This window comes from Cnephaeus nilssonii (assembly GCF_951640355.1).
Source record: "Cnephaeus nilssonii genome assembly, chromosome: 7".
NCBI classification, from domain to species: domain Eukaryota; kingdom Metazoa; phylum Chordata; class Mammalia; order Chiroptera; family Vespertilionidae; genus Cnephaeus; species Cnephaeus nilssonii.
The window spans coordinates 82659693-82676712 of NC_137078.1; the positions used below are offsets into that span (position 1 = coordinate 82659693).

The window sequence follows — 17020 nt, forward strand, 5'->3', positions numbered from 1 at the left end:
AAGCCAATCCTGATGGTGTTTATAATCTAGTAATTTGTATAAGCCAGTTCCAGTTATTGATGATGTGGAATAAAAGATACCTCCCCTCTCAAAAGCAGTTCACACTTCCCTGGTGCCTCGTACCTAAAGCAGGCAAGCAAAATCCAGAAGGCCTTTTGGCCACTGGATTAGAAATAAGAACAGGCCAGGTGTCCTGGAGAACACGTTAGACCAGGGGTCCTCAAACTTTTTAAACAGGAGGCCAGTTCACTGTCCTTCAGACCATTAGAGGGCCGGACTATAGTTTTAAAAAAAAACTATGAACAAATTCCTATGCACACTGCACATATCTTATTTTGAAGTAAAAAAACAAAACGGCAAAAACACCCGCATGTGGCCCGCAGGCCATAGTTTGAGGACGCCTGGGTTAGACTATGATCTGGTACATCCCTTCCTCTGGGACCATTGTAGAGAGCGCCTGGGAAGGCACATGAGCATTTCTTCAATTATTGTCAGCTGAATCCAGTGGCGTTGGCAAAGCCACGTCCTGGAAACACGCTTTGCCAAGAGGCAGGAGTGTTGTCAGCTTGACCTTCAGCCCAGGTGCCAGGGGGTGGGTTTTGTTATTTAAATCCAGCCAAGCACCAGGAATGAATACCACTCCGGCCCACCCAAGAATGCGCATAATCTCCTTTGTCTTGACCTTTAGTAAAACTTCCTGGTTTTTGCTGTATAAAATAAACACGCTGTATTGGCTCAGGGTCCCTGTCTCTCCATCAGAGGACAGCATTCCCACCCAGCCCCAGCTTCTTCCTTCCATCTCTGTGTCTGTCTCTTTCATTTTCTCAATCCCCAGCCGCCCCTACTCAGGAACTGGGCCGCTCTCTAGCCGCGCTGGACGAGGAAAAGAGAGAAATATTCACAACCATGATCCCCATCTTACCCTAGAACAGTGGTTGGCAAACTCATTAGTCAACAGAGCCAAATATCAACAGTACGACGATTGAAATTTCTTTTGAGAGCCCAATTTTTAAAACTTAAACTTCTTCTAACGCCACTTCTTCAAAATAGACTCGCCCAGGCCGTGGTATTTTGTGGAAGAGCCACACTCTAGGGGCCAAAGAGCCGCATGTGGCTCGCGAGCCGCAGTTTGCCGACCACGACCCTAGAACATTCACTAAGGGTCATACACCGGAGGACCCTGGGGCACTAGAGACCTGAGCAAGAGCAGGTAAGACCCGGATGGGAATCGGATGCTCATGCTCAAGTTCCTTACCTTTGCCCGGTCTCAGCTTTCTCACATGTAAAGTGGGGGTGCCAGTCGCCCTCTGCAGGGGTTGTGACGCTCCAGAAAGCATAACTTGCCGTCTCCCTCTCTTTGCCTGCCCCTTCTCCAACAGGTTCATAGTGCAAATAACTCACCAAACAGTCATTTCCTCTTTAAAAGGGACAGCGATGGCACACTCAAGGGTTTCTAGGTGCTGGGCTCGGGCAGCCGCATGCTGTGGGGGAAGCCAGCGGTGTGCTGGGGAACCAGCTCTCGGAGGAAGAAGAAAAGCCAGTCTGCAGGGATCTGCACCACCAAGGATACCCCGCCCGCCACGGCTGATTTCCAGACTCCCACTGACCGCAGAGTGGAAAAGAGGTGTGCGCAACCCCCTCCCATGAGCCAGGACAGCAGGTCCTCGAATGATGTTTCGTTCAACATCATCCCTTACAGCGTTGATGAGACACAGTAGGAACTTAACTCTTGCTGATATCATCAGTCTGTGGGAAAATTGGTCTCGATATACGTCCTTTCACTTAAAGTCAAAGAACCTATCATGACATTACGGGAGGACTTAGCTGTGCACACCGCGGGCACCACTGGTCTAGGAATCAAGTCACTGAGGCAGGTGGCCACCCCTGGCCAATCAGCTGTGGATGGGATGGGGCCGTGTCACCAAATATGACCAGAGCCCACCCTTTCACCGCGTAGCGGGCTGTGGGAGGTCAATTTCAGAGAAGAAGAGGAGTCCTGTGAGATGACTTAAAACATGTTTTGGCTCCTCGTCCATTTCCCCTTGTGATGTCACACAGGCTGGCTTCCTCCTGGGGAGGTGCTGCAGGTGCAGATTCGCCCTCTGCTGGGGCTCAGAGCATGGGCTCTTGGCCTGCGCCCACCAACTATGGACATTCCGGTCATGTGACTGGTTCAAGGACCACGCCTCGCCCAGTTCAAACCAGGAAGACCCCATCAGACTTCTGCTGGGACTTCTGGGAGAGACAGAGGCTTGACTGCGGGAAGCCTGAGGGCGGTGAGGCTGGAGTCCAAGGGTGAAGCTGACTGGGCACAAGGCCAAGTGGAAAGACACTTCACTGAGCCCTGAAGCTGCCCTGCCCCTGCCGCTGTCCGTGTGTTATGTAAGCCCATAAATCCTCGTTTGCGCTGGGCGTTCCACACCCTGCAGCCATGTGTCACACTCACAAGGGCTGTGAAGGCTCAGAGGCGTGAGCTCCATGGTGACTCATGTCCAAGTCACTTCTGTCTCTCCCATAATTCCTAGCACAGGGCCTACCTTGATAAACTTTGTGGAGGGATTAATTCCTGCATTTCCCTCCTGGGCAATCAGAACACTGACCTCCATGGTCAAACTTAAGCGAAGGGGACTTCTCAATCCCCTCAATCACTGGAATAGCTCCCGCAAATCTGGGCACTCCTGATGGTCCCCGAGAGGGGTGGGGTCACCAGACACAGCTGCCCCTCTGGGAGAAGCTGCAGTGACCCTCACTGGTGGACTCCCGTACGTCTAAAAAGGCGTCAGAACTAGACAAACCTGGGCTGAATTTACGTCCCTCTATCGCAGCATGACCCTCGGCAAAATACCTCTCTTGGCTTGCTGCCCACTCCATAGGGGGTTGTGAGGTGATCAACACCATCTCCCTCCAAGTCTGGGGGGGCGGGGGAGGGGAGAGGAGCAGTGGAAAGGTGCCCCCCAGCCCCGCCCTCGCACAGAGCACGCCACACACCACCGCCACCCGGGTGCAGGTATGTTTATTCTTCACAACAGAGAAATACAGAGAGCAGAGGGTTCAGAATTCCTTCGTGTCTTGCCCCCTGCAGTGTTTCCCCCCACATTGGATCTGTTTCACTCCCCACCCCTTTTCTTAAATGTGATGCAAACCTCTTCCTGAAGCGTTGAGGGCGCCGGCCCTCACCTCCCTGCCACCAAGATGCAGACGGAGAGGCCAACAGACGGTTTTCTCTTTTTTAATAAGGTAACTAGTTCTAAATAAGGTGGCCTGGAGGTCCCATAGAAAAAGCAGAGGGTGTTAACAGTATGTATAACAGCGTATTTACAGGGTAGTAACATGCGGACAAAAGCTACAATACTGAGTATCAGACGACGCAAGTCAAACAAAGGGGTGGGGGCGGGGCAGAGAGCCCTGTGGGAAAAGAAACCCCAGGAGACGTTAAACTGGTAAATCAATGGTGAGTTAAGGCTTAAAAAGTGTATAAAAATAACACAGTTAATATTCAAAATGGAACTCCAGATACAGAATATATAGATGAGTTTCTGTCTAGTTTTTTTTTTTCCCGGGGGATGGAGTGGGGCTTCTCCGGTCTCTGTACATGGTTCCTATATACACGGACACGCATGGCTTTCAGATCGGGGTGTCTGTGGGGGCTGAGGGCAGGGGCAGCTCCTGGGACCCTCCTTTCGGAGGATCCCTTCCCTACCGAGGGGCTGAGGGCCTGGGCTGGGGATTCCCCCTCCAAGGCAGGGAAGACAAGTAACCCCTCCCTGGGTAATGTCCCATCTGGAGGAAATGATGGAGGGGGTCCTAGCCCCAGACCCACTCCCTCCCCACCCCCTGCCCACAGTGTGGGATGGTGGGAGAGGTAGCCTATAGGTTTCCTGGCCAGCACCGAGGTAGACTGGGGTGGTCTTAAGGGCATTGGGGGTCCAGGTCTTACCCAGCCCACCCCACCCCATTTCCCTGGGCTGGCGCCCAGCCCAGCCCAACACGGCACCCATTGGTCCTTCGGATCCCCCGGCCCCTCCCGGTTTGCCTCCTGAAGTCTGGGCAGCTCTGGTAGCTGCCGCTTCCCTCTGGTCAGTGATGCTCAGGGTGCAGCTCGAGGTCCGGGCACCCAGGGTGAGTGGCTCACTCCAGCCGCCTCCTGCCCCTCCCACCAGCCCCCCCCCCCCCCCTTGCAGTCCGGAAACCCAGGCCTGAGCCTTCCCTCAGGACCTAAGGCCATGGCAAGAGGAGGTCCCACGCTGCCCTCTGGTTCTCTGTGTCCATCTGTCCAACTCTTAATTTCTCGTTCTTAGCAGCACCAACTTCTTGGCCAATAAATATCTTTTTTTTTGTTATTTCCAAAACAAACTTAAAAAAAACAAACAGTGAAGCAAGTGAAGGGTGGAGGGGAAAAGAAAACCCAACAGAGAGAGGTTCAAAGTGCTCTGAGATCGTCTTTGGATGCCACCAAACAGTCCAGTATCTTGCAGTTGGCCTGGCCACCCCCGGAGCGGGACCGGGCAGGGCTTCTGTGCCCAGGCTTTCTGGAAGGTCAGGAAGGTCATTGAGAGCTCGGCGGTTCCTGGAGGGCCCTGGAGGGAGTCGGGCCTGGTGCTGCCTAGGTCTGTGTCTGCCAGTGGGCAGGGCGGCGCCTGGGGTCGGCTCAGATGAGGGAAATTCGCACCGGGATGCCGGGGGACTCCGTCCTCTGGGGCGAGTGATGGCTCACCAGGTGCTCCACCACCGTGTGTTTGGACATGTGCTTCATCAGGTAGGTCTCCTGCAGGCAGGGATGAGATTCAGAGCATAAAACCAACAGCAGGCAGGAGAGGCAGAAGAGGCTGCAGTTCCCACAAGTGGCCACTGGAGGGCTCCTTGGCAATGGGCCAGCTAGCGAGCAGCCACAGCTCTGGGGAGCAGATTAGCATCCCGCATAGGTTCTAGGGATGCTGCCTCCACAGGCCTGGGGGCTGGCTCACTGACCAGAGTCTGACCCACCTCGTGTTGGCTGGAGAGCTCGTCCCTCTGCAGTGCCCACCTGGCACTGCCTGGGGCCAGGCCAGCTGCCATTTACCAGTGAGCTGCAGCCAAGTATGCCGGCTGGTGCTCGCAGGGAAGGTGGCGCGGCAGCCCTGGGTTTTGACCTGGTTCGGATAATCACCTCACCTCTCCAAGCCTGTTTCCTCCTCTGCAAGCAGGGATGGCGCAGGAACAATCTCAAAGGGCTGCCAGGGTGATGTGGATAAAGCTCTGAGCATGCAGTAAGTGGTGAGGGAACCATTCCTTCCCTGGTCTTTGCATTTCGTTCCAGGTGGTGGTGGGAGCCCCGGCCTCTGTACCCCCACACTGGATCCTCCCTTGAGGAGAAGCGGGGCCTGATTTGATTGGTGAGTTTGGAAGTATAAACTGGGCATGCTCAGCTCATTCCTGGAGTGCCCCCCACAGGCTCTGCTAAATCTGACTTGAGGCCCAAGAATGGGTGGGCAAGGTGACCAAAGGCCAGCCTGCAGGCCCGCCAGCCCTCACACTAGGCTGCAGGGTGGCACTCTGGTTCCCGCCTGCCACTCCTTGGCCTCATGCCTCAATCTGCTCAGAATCCGGCAGAGGAAACCCTTAAATGCGGTGGCCACATGCTATCACACAGCATCAGAGGGGCACAATCAGCAAAATCCAAACTAGGAAATGATTCTTCAGTGCATAAATTGCAAAGAAAAAAAAGGCAGGAGTCGGGGGAGCCAATAGATGAAAAGATATACTGACCCAGTGCAATGTAGAAATGTTATTTGGATACTGATTAATAAAATTCTAAGTAAATAAAATCATGGAATTCATGGGACAAACGGAAATGTGAATGCTTACTGGGTATTTGATATGAAGGCCTTACAGGGAGTTATTTTATGGTATTAAGAAGTACTGTATGTATGTTTAAAGAGTCCTTATGTTTAGAGTCACTAAGTGAACCTTTAGATGGAACAGGATTAACTGAGGGTTCTGGGGCTGATGGGAACGTGAGGATTCACTATTCTATAATGTTTCTTTTATGTATTAAAGTAGTTTAAAAATCAATCTACTAATTTTTCTTGTTCAGTCAGGCCCAGTTCAGGGTGGGGGCTCTGGCCAGGTGAGAGCTGACCCCCTCCTCCCCCCCCCCCCCCCGAGTTCAGACAGATCCCCTGTAAGAGCCACAGCTGTGGACGCTGACGGCACCTCCTCTAAGAGGGGGTGTAGAGGAGGGTCAAGAACTTGGGGCTGGGACTGACTGAAGGTCCGAGGACTGGGGCTCCTAGGTCTCTGGGGCTCCCCACATATGCCCTTTGGGCCCTGGGCCCTGCAGGTTCTGTCCTCCCAGTCTCTCCTCTGCCCTCTGACTCCAGAGAAAGAAAACGCCAGGTACTCAGCACTCAGCAAGCTACAGCCCGCTGGCACCTGCCACGTACTGCTGACCACCCTGCCTGCAATCCTTGCGCCCGCTCCAGCCAGAATGACCTCCTAGCCGGCCCCCTCCCGATGGCTTCCCATTCCCCCTGGACACACAGCCCCCTGTGACCTCATTTTCTTTCAGTTCCTGGAACACACCTCGCTTGTTCTGCCTCAGGGGGGCTTGCATCTTCTGTTCCCTGCAGGGAATGTTCTTCCCCGCCTCCTGCTCACCTGGCTCATTCTCCTCCAAGGCTTCAGCTAAATGTTACTTCCTCAGGCAGCCTACCCAGACCTGTCTCTCCTTCCCCACTCCATTTTGTCCTTCCTGCTGCTGTCTTTCAAAACATACTTTCCTTCCTAGCAATGGTTCTCAATCAGAAGCGACTTTGCCCCCCACGGCCGGGACATTTGTCAAAGTCTGGAGGCATCTTGGGTTGTCACAACCAGGGAGGGGGTTGCTAGTGGGCAGAGGCCAAGAATGTTGCTAAGCATCCCGCAGTGCACAGGACAGCCCCGCCCCAGCACAAAGGCACCTCCCGAACGCCAACATGGGCCGAGGCTGAGAAACCCTGCGTGGAGCGAGCACCACCACTTGTCATTATGTATTTATTTGTGTGGTCACGTATGTAACGTGTCTCCAGCAGGAGACTCGAACCTCCCTGGCAGCCCCGATGACGTCTGTCTGGTTCATCCTGGGTCCCAAGCGCTGGCACAGGCGCTCAGGAAACACCGAGAGTAAGTGTGTTAGCTGAGGTGGCTGAGGGCCAACGGCCAGCCAGCCGCCCTGTGAGTTAGGAACTATCCCTCCTCCGTTGACAGCTGAGGAAACTGAGGCTCAGAGCTGTCTATCGGGTACACACGGGGGTCTGTTACCCAGAATATTTGATTAGCCAGAAGCACACATACAAGTGACTCACCTGGACTCCCTCTTCTGAGTTCTGAAAGGCCCTTGTTTAGGGAAATTCAAACCCAGGGACAGAGGGCTGGATGCAATGACCCTTCTGGCAGTTCAGACCTTCCCTGACACCTGAGGTGGCTCTAGGCAAAGTCACTCTGCCACCTTGTGGCCATGATGGGGGTTGCAGCTTCCCCAGAAGAAGAAGGCCTTTCTCCCTCCCTGACTCCCGAAAGCAGGGTGCCAAACCCCACCCCACCCCCAATCACGGCCTAGAGTATTCTGGGGCCTGGAGGGAACCATGCCTCTGAGCCCTAAAGGCCACAGGGAGCTGGGAGGTTGGCCTGGGAGACAGAAGCCCTGGGTCCACCGCTCACTGTGATCTCAAGGAGGCACTAGGAGCCCCTCTCTGGGCCTCCGTTCTCTTGTCTAGAAAATGGCAACTGTCAGTACAGCTCTGAGAGGAGGAAGCGGAGGCCAGGGAGAGGACGAGGCCCGGGACCCGGCACTCACAGAGGTGTAGGCCCGCCCGCACATGCTGCAGCAGTAGGCCTTGGCGTGCTTGATGGCGTGCGCGGACAGGTGGATCTGCAGGGAGGCGGAGTCCGAGTAGGCCCGGTAGCAGTTGGGACACTTGTAGGGCTTGTCCTTGTTGTGCTGGCGCTGGTGAGACTGCGGGGAGCACAGGAGGGAGTCAGGGGCCAGCAGGCCTCGCCCAGCCCCACCCCTGCTTATGCTCCCTTTTCAGGTAACTGTGCACCTGCTGGGCAGGAGGCAGGTGGCCACTCACCTGGAGATTGGAGAGCTGAGTGAAAGCCTTTTCGCAGCCAGGATGCGGGCACTTGTAGGGTCTGTCGCCTGTGTGGATTCTGCAATGGGCAGCCAATGAGGTGGAGTCCCGGCAGGCACCCCCAGGCCACTCCAGCCCCCAAGCCTTCCCTGGCCTGCGCAGACCTCTGGCTCCCAAGCCTCCCAGGCTCCACTACACAAACTGTCCCCAGAGTGAGCCCCCGGCAAGAGCTGGGGTCTTCAAAGGCCACCCCCTCTCCTTCCTCTGACCACCCACCGCCAGTCAATGACTAACGCCTCCCTGCTCCCCAAGTCCCTGCTGAACCCAACCCTCCAGGGGCACCCCCTCGGAGACCTGGCCTTGACCTCCAGCTAATCCTGGAGGGCTTGCTTTGACTGCATTGGCCTCCTCCCCCCGTCTTCTAAAAAGCCCACCTGCAGGCCACCCACTGAGAAGAGCAGACTCACAGCTTCTTTCCCTCAGACAAGGAGACACCTCCCTCTGACTGGCCCCAACATCTATTCCCGACCCCTCCCCATGTCAGGCACGTGTCCATGATGGCTACACGGTCACTCCAACTACCGAGAGAATGCAGGACAGGGTGGCCCTAAAGCTCAGCCCCCCTGTATCCTTCCTGTGAGTCCCTTCGGTCCCCTCATTCCTGGGTTCTCATCCTGGGTGACCTTGGGCAAGTCACTGAGCCTCGGTTTTCTCATCTGCGAAATGGGTATAAAATACAGTCCCTCCCTCACTAGGCCTTATGAAGATAGATAATACATGAAAAGGGCTGAGCCTCAAGTACTGGCACAAAGTGAACACTAGTATTATTATTCACTCATTTAACAGTTACTACATCAGGTACCTGTGTGAACAAAACAGACAAAAACCACCGCCTTGTGCAAACACAAGTCCCACGTGGGAGGTAATGCGTGCTGTGAGAACAAGGGGAGGGGATCACGAGTGCAGGGAGGGGTGCAGGTTTAATCGGGGGCCAGGGTAGGCCTCATTGAGAAGGTGACTGGGAGGCTGAGGGCCCTATTTTCAGTTGAAGTCTGTGGGCAGCACGTGCCCTCCCTACAGCCAGGTGGGGATGCAGGGGGACTGAGGGGAGGTGTGTGGAGGGGGCCCTCCCCGCTCTCTCCACTCAAGCCTTCTCCTATCACCTGGCCTTGCCTGTCATCACCTGTCCCAGCAAATCCTCTGAGCCAAGCAGGTGGGGAGTGAAACGCTGGCTGGGTCTGGCCCCGTTTGCCTCATTTACAGAAGAGCATTAGTGCAGGGAGGACCCGGCTCCGGCCTCCTGGGGGCTCCTTCCCTAAGCCCGGGCCCCCTCGCTGACTGGGTTTGCTCTGCCCGTCAACACTCATCAAGCAAACTGAGGCCCTCGGCCAGGCCCCGTGCTGGCGGGCTGAATCAGGGGCACTCCCTGCCATCAACAAGCCCACGACACGGAGACCGCCCGCTGTCAACACCGATGAGTCCCAATTCCTTCGTCGCTCAGGGCCCTCTGCCGTGGGGTCCAGCTCAGCTCCCTGCTCCATGCGCCGTTCTGGTCAGAGAACTGTCTCACGGATGATTCTGCCGGCCAGCCCTGTGCCCGCTGTACCCTCAGCCCGGGAGGCTGCCCTCTGATGGGGATCCGAAGGCCAGGAACAGTGCGATCTCAGGGGCGAGGCCAAGTGGAGCTGGGCTGGCTGGTCCTGAGGACCCTCCCTCTGCCTGCACATTTCTGGGTCACATGTTTGGGGACATCATCCCAGGCTCCTGCACCCTGTCTCTACAATGGAAGGAACTTAAAACCCTTTGCACTCGCTTGCTTTTTTCTCGATTCCTTTATTCTAATGCTAACCATGTCGAGTCACACTCGACATCCGAGTACAAAAGGTTAAGAGTCATCTGGCCGACTGCCTGATGCCTGAATCCGCTCCATTCCCTCCCACCTTCGCTCCCTCCAGGGCTGCGGGGTTCATTCGGCAAGAGATCCAGTGGGGGAGTTCCTTTGGGCCGGAGCCTGCCTCCGACCCCTGATCTGTCCCTGTGATGGCACCAGCCCCTCCCTCCTCGGGGAGCCACTGTTGGATGAGAGAAGGACCAGACTGCTCATTCTCACTGACACTGGCCCGAAAGCTCTTCAGTCCCCGAGTTTCAAGTCAGGGCCAAACCTTCAACTGCAACGCCAGACCCCTCTCTTTGTGGGCACCTTCCCGCTAGGGGAGCACCCGGCACTGGCTCCCCGACCTGTGGAGACGGGGAGCTCGCCACCCACCCCAGGCGTGCGTATCACAGGGAAGCTGAGCTGAAACGGGTGCCCCTCACCTGCCCTTCCCCCCAGCCCCAGCCCCGGGCCCCACAACTCGCTCTGCTCTCCTGCCTGGTAGCTCCACCCCCACGCGAGCTCCTTCTGCAGCCTGGCACCCGGGCCCCTTCCTTCCTCCACGGCACGGCTGCTCCTCGGGGCTCTGGGCGCAAATCTCACTTCTGCCTCCTCCTAGGAGCGTGACCTCGGACAAGAGACTCTGCTTCCCTGCGCCCATTTCCTCATCTCTACAACAGGACAACAGTAAGCACCGTAAAGACGGGAGGGGTTAGTGACTTACATAAAGGTGTTCATAAATTATGTGTGTGGTGTTAGTCTGTAATACAGTCATTTCTACTTAAGAGAAACCGTTTATGAAAAACAACACATGGGGAATTTATTCCAAGTTTAAATAAAATTATTAAGGATTCATTAGTTACCATTTATCTCCCAGGTAAGAACGCCTCCTCATAAGGATGGCTTCGGTCATGTTGTGCTTTGTAACTAAACAACGGCGGCCTTCATCCATTCCTTGAAAGTTAGCTAACCTTCCCTCTCCGTGGCATTTCTCAGATTTGTTATGTCTTAGGAGGAAACCCCAGTTCGCACTGGATGAGGCCCTGATGGACACCTCGCGTGTAAACGGCGACGAAGCCGGGCCCACGGAGCCTTCTGCCCAGGAACACAGGTGGGCACACGCAGTTTACGGGGCCTGTGCATTCCCTGTGGCTTGTTGTGTTGCAGTCTTACGTCACATTTTTTTAAAATGTCTGCTTCTGAAAACACTCAGATTCTTATAATTGTCAGTGCTTGCTTCTGTGTGCATTTTCGTATGGAAAATAACACAGTGATTCATACATGCTAAGACGAGAGCCAACTCTGTGTTTCGTGTACTCACAACTGTAAACCTACCTCTGCCCACCCTGTGGCGGTGCTGATTTCATTATCGTTACTCTCGGCAGGATTGACAATGACTGATACCCGTCCCTGTCCCAGTCATCATTACACGCGCACAACATGTCACACGGCCAGGAGGAGAAGAGGCAAAACGCTCTGCCGTCTGAATCAACCACCGAACAAACCTAGAGTCCCTCTGTCTAGCAGGTGCCCCCCCCCCCCAAATGAACCTTGGGGCCCGCTCTGTCCCTGACCCCATAACGGAGCATTGTCCTCCCTGACTTTCGCACCGTGGTGTCTGCAGACGTGTAGATATGCCGACGGCATGAGACCACCGCTGTTTTCCTACCACGAGCGGACTCGCTACGAAATTCTGTTTGTTTTCTCTTAAAATGCATGTGCTCTTGACTGCTCCCTGAGCTGAGCCTCCGACGCCTGGACTTGGGCAGCTCTTTGCCGTCACCTGCTTTCCGTCCTGTGCTTGTCTGACGGCGGAGGTCCCGCCGAGATGCTCCGGTGTCAGCAGCCACCACATGCTACCAGGCACGTCTTTCTCAACAGCCAGGGCGAGTCCTGCTCAGCCCGTTTCTAACTGACCAGGGCTGGCTCCCTTTTGGACATGAACATCTTTTTCTTACTCCCTTCATTATAGGCAATAACACTGGGAAGATGGGTTTGATTATATGCCCTGATGGTTGAGTCCAAACCCCCTGCCCCAGATTCGAGGCCTCCGTTCCTAAAGCCTCCCCCTCGGTCACCTGGAACCTGGTTGCTTCCTTACATTTGGCTTTTTGTGTGTGTTTAAAGGGTTCTGGGACTTGTGGGCATGGGGGACCCCACCGCTTTGTCACTGGGCTGACACACTGGTTTAATATGTGCTGCCGCCTAATGACTAATTATCTGTCCCTAAATGTGGTACAAACGTTGCTTGTTTGGCTTTTCACCATTAAGAACTGAAATCACTAAAAAAAATAAAATTGTGCCCTCAGGAATAGAGAGCAATTCCCCCTCCCCGCGCCCCGGTCAAGGAACATTCTGATGAAACAGTCTCCTTTAGGCCTGTGAATTTCTTGTTGCTTGTTTTGTTGCAGGCTTAAGTAATATTTTTGAACAAATGTCTACTTCAGAAAAAACTCGGGTTCTTAATCATCATCACTGCTTGCTACTGTGTGTATTTTCTACTAGACCGATGCCCAAACCATGCCCACTCTGCCACCTCTGTGCTGTAGCCTTTCTCAAATCCAGAAAAATAAAATGACCGAGGTGTCCTTCACCCCCAAAGGCTCTGGCAGTTTCCAGAAGGCTGCTGGGCGACACCAAAGGTTTCCTCCTTTGTTTTATAAAAAGAGGGATGATCCGAAAATTGGGTATTTTTTAAAATAAATAAATAAATATATATATATATATATATATATATATATATAGTTTGTTTGTTTAGTCCTCACCTGAGGATATTTTTCCATTGATTTTTAGAGAGAGTGGAAGAGAGGGAAAGACAGAGAGAAATATCTGTCTGAGCCAAACCAGCTAGGGTAAATATATATATATATATATATATATATATACACACATATATATATATATATATATATATATATATATATTAATTCTATATATTTTTAATCAGCAGAACACTAGAGCGAGAGCTAGCCTGTGGAGTTCCTAGCACGAGAAAATTGGCAAAGCAAATGAAGAGAAGCTCAAGCTCCCTGAGTTAACTTTATGAATATCTGTAATTATATGTAATGTATATAAATATAATAGTAATGTCATATACTAGTGTAATATAATCATAGATAACATGTAATCATACAGAATGTAATTATATGTGCCCTATAATTACATATAATATAAATATACTGAGGCCCGGTGCATGGATTCGTGCACTGGTGGGGTGCCTCGGCCTGGCCTGCGCCCTCTCGCAATCCGGGACCCCTCGGATGATGTCGGTCTGCTGGTTTCGTCCCGATCCCCCCAGGCCAGGCCAAGGGACCCTACCGGTGCACAAATCCATGCACCGGGCCTTTAGTATGCATATAAGATCTTTGGTTAATCTCTTCCTTCCCTTCCCCCTCTTCCCTTCCCTCTGAGATTCATCAGTCTGTTCCATGTTTCCATGCCTGTGCATTGAGCATCTGCCCCTTGGTGGTCAGTGCGCATCACAGCTACCGGTTGAGCGGTTGGTTAGGCTTTTATATATATAGATTCACCATATAATTATATATAATATATTTATATATTTATGTTTTTTAAGATGGAGGGAAAAAACCAACAACTTCTCACGTACAGAGACTTGCACAATAAGTATCCACAGAGAGATGTCTTGAGAAGATTTTTTTTTTTAGCTTTAACTATACTTATCGATTAGTGCCAATCATAACATGTGCTTTATGAGATAAATCAGAAGGCCCTGAAGATGGGTCCATGCCCTTACTGCCTGTGTTTTTAATCTGAAAAATGGACCGTGATTACGCCTTAACAGAGGGCTCCATTCTCCCCCGTTCTGACGTTGCTCACTATTATACCCAACAGACCGGAGTGACTTAGTCTTGTCCACCGGTCAGATTACCCCTCACACTTGCCTGAAGGCCTCTGCTTCAAACTGCAGGTCAGAAACTGAGTCTGGAAGAAGCATCAAGAGACGATGGCCTCAGCAGAGGACCCTCAGCCACACGGACTCTTTATACTTCAGGAATGGACAGTGGCACCGGCTTCCAAGCTGGCGCCATCCCCGTGCCCGGACACTGCCCGGGGCCAAGGCAGGGTCCACGAGTCTTTAGTCCAGAAGCAAACGACTTTGCAAAGTGAACTAACTACCCAAGATCAGCAGAACAGGAGCACAGCCCAGCATTGGATGGAAGTGACTTAATTCTAGTCAATGTTATTTCCTAACAGGCATGTGAGAAAACCCTCTTTTGCTTTGATTTCTCTCTAACCCTCAATTTAGGAGGCCATATCTGTACAAATGAGAATAAAATATTCCTTAAAAGGTGCCTTGTTCCAACGAACCCTTCAGAATTCTGGAGGGGAAACACTATAAAAATTTAACATAGATATAAACCAATGATTGATGAGGGAAATTTAAAAATAATAGTTCTACTGAAAACCGTACAGGTAACTGGCCTTGTCTACCACACTCCGAACAAGTACTAGGCAGCATTCCACGTGCTGTTACCGAGACCTTCTCTTCCTGAGATCATTACCGGCTCGGTAAGCAGGTTCAATAAGAATCTGTGCTCCTTCCTAATACGACTTAATTGGGTAAATCAAATTTGTCACCATGACCATGCCAGAAATGTCACATGTAAGGACAACTGCCATTTAATTGGGCATGACAAGGGTGATAGTAAGAAGCGAGGACTGGCCTTCACAGGTGGCCCCCCCAGCAAACCGGACTGGCTCTGCTCCGCGGCAGGTCCTAGGGAGCTGCGTCTTTAAGGCTGTAGAAAACGTCATTCCTGCTGGCCCAGAAAATTACAATCTTGGGGATTCTCCAAAAAGATGCTACCTGCTGTCCCAGGTTATAGAGGGAAACCTGACGGGGTGAAGTGGCTGGTTCTAGGTTCCCGGTCTTAGATAATAAGAAAACTTTACAAGCGTGTGCACGCGCGCGCGCACACACACACACACACACACACTCACTCACTCACACACAGATTAAAATTATGACCCAGGGGCTTCACAGAGTCTCCTGACAGAAGTTAACTCTCAAATCTAGCGTCACATGCTCTAATTTTAACAACCATGCAACCAGCGGGGCTTGGTTACATATAGTTCTCTGTACATAAAACTGGCCAAACCTTTAAAAAAAAAAAAAATCCAAGCAGTGACAAAAATCAGAAAATTGCTGAAGCAAACTTAGGGGCCAAAGCTACAGCAGGGGAGGCAAGAGAAAGAGGAACGAGGACTGACTCTTGTCCGGTGGCCGTTCTGCTATTGTTTCTTACTATCCTACCTACACACCACGCCCCCAAGTCCGAGCAACAGACAGAGAAAGCCTGCTGCACCCTGACAGGCACCCTGAGAACGGAGAGAAACGAATAAATGACAACAAACCAAGTAAGACATAAGGTCCCTCTGTCTAGCATTCATCCCCAAAACAGAGAAAACCTTGAGCGCTTCCTATGAGATACTAACTCCGCGGCAAAAAAACCATTTTATCCCCGACGGCGCCAGGCTGATGCTGGCAAACACAGCAGTTACAGACCTCCCCACCCTGGAGAAAAGGGCTGTGTTTCTCCCCTGGAAGAGATGCACTGCCATCTTGAAAACCCTGAGTGTGTTTCTTTAAAGGTCCATGGTCTTTTTACTTGGTGAGCCAGTCTCTTTGATGTCTGTCCTCCCCTGCAAAAACATGTCTTTCCTTAAAGCACGTTTCTCTTAGAATCTCCCCTTCACACCCTGGACTAGAATGTGAGCCCAGGAGGGCAGGGATTTTTGTCTGTTTTGTTCACTGTCGTACTCCCAGCACCTAGAATCACACCTGGCTTATAGGAGAGGTTCTGTCATTACTTGTTAAAGGGCCCTATAAAAGCTCGTTCTAGTTATTTCACAAATATTAAACAAATGCTTAGATGCTTGTGGCACACGCTGGGGGTGTGGAAATGGAGGAGACCAAGCCCTGGCCTGCAAAAACTCCCAAAATATTGGGGATGATGGGCAAATAGCCTGGTAAGTACAAGACAGCCTCCCACTGCTGTGACGGGGAGGCACAGGGCCTGTGGAACCAGCTCAGGGGGGCCCAGGAGGACTTCCTGGAGGAAGCTGGACTGTGAGATGGATAGGAGAGGGCCAGAGAAACAGGGTCAAGGAGGGGAGGGTGTTTCAGGTAAAGGACACAGCGTGTGCAAAGCCCTGCAGATGAGAAAGGATGGGAAGGATGGTGTAGGAGTGTGAGCTGATGCCAGCGAGGTCCACGTAGGCCATATCATCAAAAGGCCTCCCTCGAATACCAAGCAAAGGAATTTGGTCTTGACCCTGAAGGCAATGGGCACCTAGAGAAGGTCCTTGCACCAGGTCCATGCATGGGCACGGGTGCCGAGCTGAAACGGCTGCAGGCGGGCAGCCAGCAGGCCACTCACCTGGTGTGCTGCTGGAGGTGGGAGAGCTGTCGGAAGGACTTATCACAGTAGGAGCAGTGGTAGGGCTTGACGCCCAGGTGGATGCGCAGGTGCTGGGCCAGGTAGGAGGCGTTGGCAAAGGACTTGGAGCAGTGCGGGCACTTGTGGGGCTTGGCCTCTGTGTGCGACTTGGAGTGGATCTGCATCTCGGACTTGGTGAAGAAGGTCAGCGGGCATACCTTACACCTGTGGGGCAAGAGGCCGGTTCACACGCGGGAAGACGCCTGCACCCCCTGCCTGGACAGCTCGGGGGGACCTGCATCAGAGACCATGCACCTGGGGCAGAGCCTTCCTGTGAGGAGTCTCTGGGGCACAGGCCCCCCTGGGAGAGGTGGGAGGCAGGCGCGGGCCTGGACAACCTCCAATCTGGGGGAGAAAGCTCTCCCACTGGGGGCCCTTCCCAGCAGCCTGGGCAGCAGGCTCACACCCCACGGGGAGGAGGGGCCTGTGATCCGGGGACGGTTTGCCCAGAGCCACACCCCGGTGCTGGGGGAGGCGCTCAACCGGCTGCACCTTAGAATCACGCGGGAGCTTCCAGGAAAGACTGACCCCTGGTCCTCCACGTGTCCCCCTAACCAATTAAATTAGAATTTTTGGAAGCGAGGCCTGGTTTGGCA

The 17020-nt window shown here is 53.0% G+C and overlaps 1 protein-coding gene across 5 annotated transcripts in view; it reads right to left on the reverse strand.

Annotated features, from left to right (window-relative positions):
• Positions 1-3213: 3213 nt before the first annotated feature.
• The window catches only part of ZNF362 (zinc finger protein 362), a 37545-nt gene continuing 23738 nt past the window's right edge, over positions 3214-17020 (reverse strand). For all 5 annotated transcript variants that reach the window (XM_079777125.1, XM_079777127.1, XM_079777128.1 and 2 more), the window contains 4 exons: positions 16365-16589; positions 8091-8169; positions 7814-7972; positions 3214-4765 (listed from right to left, as the gene is read on the reverse strand). In XM_079777125.1, coding sequence (XP_079633251.1) covers positions 4649-4765; positions 7814-7972; positions 8091-8169; positions 16365-16589 — 580 coding nt within the window. In that variant the 3' untranslated portion in view covers positions 3214-4648. The remainder of the gene's footprint in view (positions 4766-7813; positions 7973-8090; positions 8170-16364; positions 16590-17020) is intronic.